The sequence below is a fragment of the Microtus ochrogaster genome, chromosome 8, assembly GCF_000317375.1.
Source record: "Microtus ochrogaster isolate Prairie Vole_2 chromosome 8, MicOch1.0, whole genome shotgun sequence".
Lineage (NCBI taxonomy): Eukaryota > Metazoa > Chordata > Mammalia > Rodentia > Cricetidae > Microtus > Microtus ochrogaster.
This window is the reverse complement of record NC_022015.1, coordinates 14,555,825-14,565,805: the sequence shown is the minus strand read 5'-3', so window position 1 is coordinate 14,565,805 and position 9,981 is coordinate 14,555,825. Positions and strand designations below refer to the sequence as shown.

Sequence of the window (9,981 nt, the reverse complement as noted above, 5' to 3'; positions counted from 1 at the left end):
GTGTGTGTGTGTGTGTGTGTGTGTGTGTGTGTGTGTGTGTGTGTGTGTGTGTGTGTGTTGGGAGATGTGGAGGTAAGAGAACAGCTTGTGGACTTGATTCTCTCCTTCCACCGTTGGGTCCCAGGAATTGAGGTCTTCAAGCTTGGCAACAAGCACCTTTACCCTTTGACCCATCTTGCTGGCTCCTAATTTTTAAAAATTGATTTATGTACATGCGTTGGGTTATGTGAGTGCAGGTGCTTACAGAGGCCAAAAGACCAGGAGTTGGGATTACAGGAGGTTGTTAGCCACCTGACATGGGGCTGAGAGCCAAACTCCTATCCCTGTTAGAGCAGTAACTACTCTTACTGCTCTTAACACCTCTTCAGCTCCCCCCACACCTCTTTAATTTTTATTTGAGATAGAGTCTCACTAGGTTATTTAGGCTGGCCCTGAACTCGGGATATTCCTTCCTTAACCTGAGGAGATAAGATTACAGAGTTGACCACAGCACCTCATAGATAGCCTTAATACTGTGGATGAGTAAATTACTTTTAGGTGCTCTTTTTGTCAGTGGAGGGTGTTATCTTGGTTTTATATCATTGTCCTGCTGGTTTTGTAGAAAACAGTATTAAGGCTATCTATGTATTTTATTCTTTAAAAATTTGATAACGTTATTTTGTGAAATTGTTGCGTGAAGCCTGTGCTTTTAAGAAATAGCCTGTTGGCCGGGCGATGGTGGCGCACGCCTTTAATCCCAGCACTCGGGAGGCAGAGGCAGGCAGGTCTCTGTGAGTTCGAGACCAGCCTGGTCTACAGAGCTAAGCTTCAGGACAGGCTCCAAAGCCACAGAGAAACCCTGTCTCGAAAAACCAAAAAAAAAAAAAAAAAAAAAAAGCCTGTTAGCAACTTTCTTACTCATTTATAAGGTCATGGTCTGATTGAATTAGACTATTATGTTGTTGTTGTGTCCTGCTATGTAGTTTTGGTTGGTATGGAACTTCCTATGTAGCTTGGGTTGGTCCCAAATTTATGTTTGTCTTTCTGCCTCTGCTTCTTGAATGCTAGGATATAGGCATGCCCATTCTTCCGGTTAGACATTCAGTCTAAAACTCACTCACCCAGATAGAAGCATGCAGGACTCCTAGTCTATTTTGTGGAAAGAGCTTAGTGTCAGAGGGCTAGCCCCTCTTTGAATTTGAAATATGGGTTTGCTTGAGCTCTTAATAATATGAGAGCTTCTCCTGTCCAGAGTGGCTAATACCCATGTCAGGGTTTATTATGAGGGTTAAGTCATGTATTATTAAACAGTGGCCAACTGTATGGGTCTGGTTTCTGGTATTTGATCCATGCTAGATTTATTCTAGTCTGTCCTATTCTACTCCTTTTTTATTTGTGATTATTGATCATACTTGTTCACAATTCCTCCCATAGAAGTATTTGTCAGTGTCTTTTAGTCTGCCTTAAACTCATAACAAAAGCATTCAGAATCTGAAGCCTTTGTTTTGTGTTTTAACTGTTTCAAAGTGAGTTCTCTATTGGTGAGTGTGACTCTTCAGTTAGATTCCCAGTGGTCACAGGTTTGAGATTTCTTACAGAGATGAAAAGGGAATTAATTCTTTTGAAAACCTCATTGTCATGTCTTGGCAGGCAATTCAGGGTAGAGGATATAGATAGGAGACTTCTGGATCCTTTTGCTTCTTCTATGTTAAGCCTTTCCTCCATTGTGCGGGGTCTACAAGGTGGCCCCTTTGGGAGGTGATGGTGTTGACTAGGTCATTGGCCTGTGCTAGTGGTTCCAGAACTCACGCTCTGCCTTCAGCAGTTTGGAGGAAGGACCTAATTAGAACCCACCTTGTAGGACTCTGATTCCACTTCAGCCTCCAGAAGTCTGAAAAAGACATTTCTGCTGCTTGTAAGCCACAAAGCCTGTGATGCTTTGTCACAGTGACAGCAGCCGACTAAGGTGCATCTTGACATCATTCATCTTCACTGTCATGGGAGACGCCAGTCACATGGGGACTATGGTTTAGTATGTAACAGGGAAAATTCTCTGGATGCCCAGGGAGCAAGAAAGGATTCAGCTAGTAGCTTCTGGAGAAAGGTCAGTGGCGGCAAGGAAGTGAAGTGTTTATCATCTTAGTTGAAACGAAAGAAGTTTTAAAATAGAATTACTGTTCATTCATATTCATACAAAGTCATTTGAAGGCCTCTTTGCTGGGAAGAGCCAGGTAGTGGAAATACCAAGATAAATGAACACTGTGCTTCTAGTTGTGATTCTATTATAGATTGTAGCTGTAACAGGCAATGTTGGGGTAATGTAAAGAGACAGGGTAAAGTATGATGGGACTAAAGAAGGAGAGCTCATTAACTGGGACTTAGGGAAGGCTTTGTGTGTGCGTTGTTGAGCTGTTGTGTTTGTTGTCTTGTTTTTACAGTCCTGGGGTTGAACTCAGGACCTTGCTCATTCTGTTGAGCTGTATCTTCATAGCTGTTGCAAACTCACACAAGAGTCTGTGTAAAAGCATGAAGACACAGACATGGTGAGGTTGGGAGAGAGCAAACTCAGTGTAACCCAAGGACAGAGTGCAGGGCAGGCCTTTAGAATAGCCAGCTCACTGAGTGTTGGGCCGTCTTGTGTGTAATGTTGGGAATAGATGTGTAAGGTACTTCCTCTGAAAATACCTTCCCAGTTTCAGTTTAAAGTTCAACTTAGAGGCAGTTGCATTCATTCTTCAGGAAAGGCATATTAGACTTCAATCCCAATACAGGAATTTGTCTCCTGGAAACAGTACAAGAGCACAGTCACTGGCAGAAACGAATGATACTTACATCCAGTACTCTACTCTTAATGGAGTTAGTATTTGCCCCTTTCTGTATTCTGGTCTAGAAGTTTGTTTATTTTGCTTAAACTGGTAGTTTCAGAGTTGAGGGGGTTTGCCTCTTGGAGTCTATAGGACGTTCATTTTGGAGTATGGTAGCAGAAAGATGATGAGTTCATAGGCTATGTGGGGTCATGTGTCAGAAAGGAAGGGAGGGGAATAGCTCAGTGGTTAAGAGTGCCCCCTTTAATCCCAGCCCTTGGGAGGCAGAGGCAGGCAGATCTCTGTGAGTTCCAGGCCAATCTGGTCTACAAGAGCTAGTTCCAGGACCGGCTCCAAAGCTACAGAGGAACCCTATCTCAAAAAACAACAAACAAACAAACAAACAAAAAACACACAAGAAAAAAGTACTGTTCCCATCACCCACATTGGACAGATCACAACTACCTGTCATTCCAGTTGCAGAGAATCTGATATCTTCGCTTGGCCTCCGTGGGCACTTGCAGACACATGCATACATAGAAATGAAAAAATAAAAATCTCAAACAGCTAACCAGCCAACAAAAGTGTTGCTGTATATACCACTGTTTTATTTCTTTTGCAGTTGCTAACATACATATACATACATACTACACACAATACATGTGTACCGTGTGTGTGCGTGTGTACACAAGTAAAGAGAGGTCACCTGCTCTTTGCTGTTTTGGGGACACATGTTATCAGGATAGCACAGATTTGAGCCACCAGGGTCAGACTCTTCCAAAGAAACTTTGAAGTGTGTGAGGACTGACTGTATCTGTGTTTTAAGAAGAGTGTGTGGCAGTTAGTACCTGTTTAAAAGAAACTACTGATAGAATATACTGTGATTGAATTTAGTGAGCAATGTGAGCTTGTCAGTACTTTATATTCAAAGAACAATCCATGGCATACCTCTTAGTGAAATAGTGAGGACCTTGCTGTACCAGGCCCTCCATCTAAACCCACCAGTGGTCCTGGCACTCCGTGGGTCTGAAGTCTTTGTCACCATACTGACATCTAGAGTCAGTTGTATGCATTTGTTCTGAGGCATTTTCTGATCTGCTTTGGGTTTCCCGATTTGTATTCTGCCTCTAGTCTCTCTTTTGGTGTTGCTTTTCTTGGTTGTTCTGCATACTTCAGCAGGAGAATGTGCACTGCTATTGCTCCATTTCAATATCAGAAGAAATGATTTTTGTTCCTAGATACTTTTTACAGTGAGTTTCTGTTACTCAAAAGTTGCCCTTCTCCTCCCTCCTTTTGCCCCCCTCGCCCTTGATTCTCGTTGTTTTGTCATTCCCACAGCTCAGGAAGACACTTATTCCCGCAGAATTCAGATCTGTGGTTCAACTCTAAGCCTTCTCCAGGTTCTTGGCCGTCACATATCTACACTATGTTGAGTGAACTGACAGGATATACATAACAATTTTAAAAGACTATTAAGATGAAGTTTTTTTTTGTTTTTTTGTGTTTTTAAAATGAGGCTCTTTAGACTGTTCCTGGAAAAGTTCCAGTTAAATTTTTTTGAGGTTTTCATTTTGTACTGTTAGTGACAGTTTCTTACGCTCTGTCTTCTGGTGTGGCTGGCTGTCTTTTCCACTTCTTTTTCTTTTGATGGTGGCAGTTGTTTTGGGACAGGATGACATTTATCTCTGGCCTAAAATTCATCCTCTACTCAAGTATGACCTTGAATCTCTGATTCTCTTTATTCAACCTTCAAAATGTCAAGATTATGGCCTCGTGTGTGTCACGTTGCTGAGTTTACGTGGTGCTGGGGATCAGACAGACCCAGGGCTTTGTGCCTGCTAGGCAAGCGCTCTGCCACCTAAGCTGTGCCCCAGCTTTCCTTGGTGCTTTTGATTGATTTGTGTCCATTCACGCTGCGATAGAGAGTAAGTACCTCTATGGTCTTCCAGGGGTGGGAAGTGCTCTTCTGTTTTCGTAAGTGCCGTCTCTCTCCTGTGACAGTAAACGGGAGCTGTGCTTATCATTATGTTACCAGTGATGTCATCCTACAGCTACATAGGAGCATGCAGCTTTGGTCTTGTGTACACTATGAATCATCGTGTGTGTGTGTGTGTGTGTGTGTGTATGTGTGTATATGTATGTGAGCTTGTGTACATGCGTGTCCTCATGAGGGTATGTGCATATGTACTTACAGTTTGAATTTTCTTTTTGTATGAAAAAAGAATCCACCCTTTGCTTTAGTGGTGTGATCTTTTGAGACAAGTAACCCTTAGACTGACTTTGAACTCACTATGTATGTAGTCCAGGATGACCTTGAACTTTAGATCTTCTGCTTTTACCAAGTAAATACTAGGTACGTGTTGCTGACAGATGAGGTGGCACACACCTTTAATCCCAGCACTTGGGAGGCAGAGGCAGGCAGATCTCTGAGTTCAAGGCCAAATGCTCTGCCATGGAGCCCTTACAAATTGGTCTAAAAAGTGAGTTCTGAGTCAGCCAGAGCTATTACACAAAGAAGCCCTGTCTTGGGGAAACAACAACAACAACAACAACAAAAGTGGTGTTGTGGGGCCAAAACAGCAAAACACAAATATATTACCATGCTCATCTTGGTTTGTTTCTGAAACATGGCTCAGGGGCTTGCTGTGAAGCTGATAGTTCTTCTCCCTTAGTCTCTGAGGGCTGGGATAACAGGAGTATACCATCTTGCCTGGCTCTTCCAGTTCTTCTAAGTCTGGTTACCAGTTTTCCTTTTTTATTTATTTATTTTTTTTAATTTTGGTTTCCCGAGACAGGGTTTCTCTGTAGCTTTGGAGCCTGTTCTGGATCTAGCTCTTGTAGACCAGGCTGGTCTTCAACTCACAGAGATCCTCCTGCCTCTGCCTCCCTAGTGCTGGGATTAAAAGCGTGCGCCACCACTGCCTGACTCAGCTTTCCTTTTTTAAAGGATAGTTTCTCACTATATAGTCCTGGCTAGCTTTTAGTTGCTGCATACACTAAGTTGACCTCTAACTCTCAAAGATGTGCCTGCCTCTGCCTCCCTAGTGCTGGGATCAAAGGTATGTACTACTTCACCTGGCTTCATTTTTCCTTCTTTTTAAAGTACGATATAGGAACTAAGATAAAATCTGTCATGATGCTGTTGTCAAATCTTTGACTTAGAACTTTACGGTTCTTGGTTCCATCTTCCTTCAGACTATTTACTTTTGCTTCTGTGGGAAAGCACTCAGGAGACAGGCAGGTGCGTCTTTGTGGGCTTCAGGCCAGCCTGGGGTACAGGGCAAGTTCCCAGCCAGCTAGGACTACGAGCGAGACCATTTTTCAAAAAATAAGATAAAATTAGCCTTAGCTTCAATAGGAAAAAGTGTGAACAGACAGTTTTTGTCTTTATGCACAGGAGGGTGAATTGAATATGTGGATGATATTCTCTTTTGGTTAAAAAAAGTTTAGATTTTTATTTTTAAAAACTGATGCTGGGGATGGGACCCAGGGCCTTAATGAATATTGGGCAAATGCTCTGCCATGGAGCCCTTACAAATCGGATGACTCTTTCCTATCCTGCCACCCTCCCAAAAGCCAAAACAAAACAAAATCACACTTCATAGTCATCATCCTGTTGTGTTTGCCTCTTTCCTAGTTATCTGTTCTCTATGTGCATTGAGCCATGTGTTGTGGAAGCAGGTATCCTACTACCCATAAAACTGCATTCGATTGGAATCCTGCCTGTGGCTTGAGAGGTATTCTGTCAGGAAGTTGCCTAGACTGTCCAGTCCTAGAGCTAGCAAGATGCTGCTTTTGTGTCTTTTTTTTTGTTTTGTTTTTGTTTTTTGTTTTTCGAGACAGGGTTTCTCTGTGGTTTTGGAGCCTGTCCTGGAACTAGCTCTTGTAGACCAGGCTGGTCTCGAACTCACAGAGATCCGCCTGTCTCTGCCTCCCGAGTGCTGGGATTAAAGGCGTGCGCCACCACCGCCCGGCTGCTTTTGTGTCATTAGCAAATTTATTTTTTCCTTACTGGTAACAAGTGATTTAAATATATTTTATCTGCACAGGATTGTAGCATTGACTTGGGCCTACTGCTCACTGGCTGCAGTACGAAGTAGCTTTTAGTCCATAAAAGCCCCTTGTCTGTATTGAAAACCACATTATGAGCGGGGCAGTGGTGGTGCACGCCTTTAATCCCAGTACTCTGGACCAGAGACAGGTGACTCTCTGTGAGTTTGAGGCCAGCCTGGTCTACAAGAGCTAGTTCCAGGACAGCTAGAACTGCTACACAGAGAAACCTTGACTCAAGAGGGGGGAAAAACCCACATCACTAAGATGGAGGCCTCTGACTGTTAAACACTGTATCAGATGTGCTCTGTGATACTTTGGGCTAAAGAGGGTCTCTGATAAAGACACTTTGTGAAAGAGTCTTCTAAAGGAAAACTTGGTTATTGACAGCTTGTTGGAAGTACTTCTTTATATCCTTAGATCTACATTGTGCCTTTTGCTGTTTTATACTTACAGGTTGTTGGCATGTTTCCACATATCTCTTATGGTATAATTCTTGAGCAATTTCCCGAAAGATGCGCCGAGCACTCTTCTGTAAAATCAAAAGGGAAGGTTTGTCTTTCAGGAGCATAAGCTCCACCTTTATTGCAGGGGACTCAGCAGTGGGACCCCTCTGCAGCCACACATTGGCTCTTGTGCTCTGAGTGCATGCAGTAGAATGCATGGCTGAGATCTATCGGCAACTTCCTCCCCAGATGACTGCAGAAGATTCCTAACAGGGATCAGAAGCCTCTAGGGTAGAAGTTACTGTGTTCTCTGGGCTTCTTAGCACAGCTCTCATTTGAACTGGTTCCCACCTGCCACTGTCTTGAAATACAAGTACTAGCAGTACCTTTTGTGAGTCTTCTTTGGTTTCTCTGCTTCTTGAACTGTTAGATTTTGACTGTGAAGAATAAGAAAATCAGTGAACATTTTGTGATATTTTATGCTGAAAGAGAACTGAGCTAATTCAGTGTTTGAATGACACACTATATAATTTTCATAACATTTTTGATGCTTTTGTTTAATTAATAAATGAAGTAATGACATAAATGAATCTATTACAGCATATGAAAGAATTCTAATAGATATTTATACTCCCACTTTTAAACATGTAGACATCAAAGATAGTCCTTTTTGGTACATTTAGGACTTGAATTTTTTAATTTATTTTTCTGTTCATTAGTGTTTTACCTGCATGAGTGTTGGATCCCATGGAACTGGATTTACAGACAGTTCTGAGCTGCCATGTGGTGCTGGGAATTGAACCCGGTCCTCTGGAAGAGCAGCCAGTGTTCTTAACCCCTGGGCCATCTCTCCAGCCCCTAGGTCTGGAATATTTTAAGGCAACTTCTAATATCTTCATTAACTGTTTCTGCTCTTAAAAATTGTTCTGGTTTTCCTAGATGAAAGTAGCCTCTCCCTCTCCACCCCTCGCCCTTGGAGTAGAGAGAGCCATCACAGGTACTGAGTCCCCTAGTTGTGAACTCTGACTAGCAAGCAGTCTCAGTTGTGAAGGCTCAAGTGACTGCAGCCTCCTCCCAAGTGGAGGCCCTTGAAGATGTGAACCAGGTGTTTGTTGGGCCAAGTGTTTCTGAGGCTGACAGATGAAAATAACTTCTGTGGTAGCATTCAAGGTGAGAACATTGGACTTACTCTGAAGAGGACTATGAAGATGACACACACCCCGGCGATGTAGACGGAGAACAGTGCTATGATCACTATCAGGAGACTGTGCACCTCCCTGCTGAGAAGTCCTTCTTCATGGTGGAGACAGAAAGAAGAGGCACTGTTGAAGCACGAGCTGGCAGGCATCGACGAAGTTTCACTTACATCATTTAGAGGTGGAGCCTGAACTTGCTGTGCTCACCATCCCAACAATGTCTGCCTGGGGCCCCGTGAGGAGATGATGCTCAAGAATGGGCTAAATCATGGCCTTGAAATGCGTTACAACAGATAGGCTTCTTCATACAATAAAAACATTAAAAATTAAATTGAAGAGCCAGCCATGGTGGCTCATACTTTTAATGTCAGCACTTGCAAGACAGAAGCAGATGGACTCTGAGTTTGGAACCAGTCTGCTCTACATAGCAGGTTCTACGACAGCCAGGGCTACATAGTGAGACTTTGTCCCAAACAGATAAATTGAGTTGAACATCTGTTGTAGGGCTAAGAATTATCTTTTTGGCCGGGCGATGGTGGTACACGCCTTTAATCCCAGCACTCGGGAGGCAGAGGCAGGCGGATCTCTGTGAGTTCGAGGCCAGCCTGGTCTACAAGAGCTAGTTCCAGGACAGGCTCCAAAGCCACAGAGAAACCCTGTCTCGAAAAACCAAAAAAAAAAAAAAAATTATCTTTTTGATTTTTGTTTTTTTTCCTCCCTTTCTTCTACTGTTGATTGAACCTACTGCCTCAACATGCTTAGGCCTTGAACCACCGCACTACAGCCAGCCCAAGAATTACTTTTTACTCCTTAAATACATGGACATTGAAATTTTCTTTTTGTTAGAAGTGATCAATAGGTGTCACCAAGCCTGTTGCTGCAGTGCAGATATTTTCTTGGTATTTGTTGGTGCAGCTGTTTGAAGCTGACCTGAGCTATCTGGTAAAAACTGGAGAAGGCAGAGCCCTGAGGAGCTAAGAGCCAGCCGCTTGCTTTCAAGGCAGTTGTGGCGTGTGTGTCCCCTAGTGAAGCCCTCCACGGACTAATACTGAATGCTTTTTCACATTCTGAATTTTCCTTTTGGGCAGGAAGTGTCCTGTGTTCAAAGAGGGGATTAAGTAACTGTGTCTTTCTGTACTCACTATATGAAACATGAAATACAACTAGATTCAAAATTATTTCCCACTAACCTATGGTTCCAGCTAAATATCCCATAGGTCCTACCCCATTGACTCAGTTTGTACAATGCACTTTTTCTTTGTAAATTGTCATAACATTTTGCTCAGATCTTTAAACCTTTATCTCATAAGCACAAATTATGTTATAAATCTGGAAATATAATATCTTGACCCAAGCTGATAGTTTCTAAAACCTTCCTGACTGACTCCCATCTGGTATCCACAGACACAGAGACAATGGAGGCCCTTCTCAGTTCTCTTTCTATCCCCAGGCTTCACTGATGAGCAGCTACTCTGTCCTTCTGCTGCAGTGTCGAGGTGTAACACG

At 42.9% G+C, this 9,981-nt stretch overlaps 2 protein-coding genes across 4 annotated transcripts in view; one reads left to right on the top strand and one right to left on the bottom strand.

Annotated features, from left to right (window-relative positions):
• Mettl9 (methyltransferase like 9) overlaps positions 1 to 9,981 on the top strand; it is a 42,694-nt gene that overhangs the window by 24,812 nt on the left and 7,901 nt on the right. The gene's annotated exons all lie outside the window — the stretch shown is intronic.
• Igsf6 (immunoglobulin superfamily member 6) overlaps positions 1,746 to 9,981 on the bottom strand; it is a 15,443-nt gene continuing 7,207 nt past the window's right edge. Inside the window, exons 3-6 of one of the 2 annotated variants that reach the window (XM_005351141.3) lie at positions 8,469 to 8,572; positions 7,666 to 7,716; positions 7,288 to 7,365; positions 1,746 to 4,775 (exon numbers count right to left, since the gene is read on the bottom strand). In XM_005351141.3, coding sequence (XP_005351198.1) covers positions 4,719 to 4,775; positions 7,288 to 7,365; positions 7,666 to 7,716; positions 8,469 to 8,572 — 290 coding nt within the window. In that variant the 3' untranslated portion in view covers positions 1,746 to 4,718. The remainder of the gene's footprint in view (positions 4,776 to 7,287; positions 7,366 to 7,665; positions 7,717 to 8,468; positions 8,573 to 9,981) is intronic. The other variant, XM_013347734.2, reaches the window with a different exon arrangement.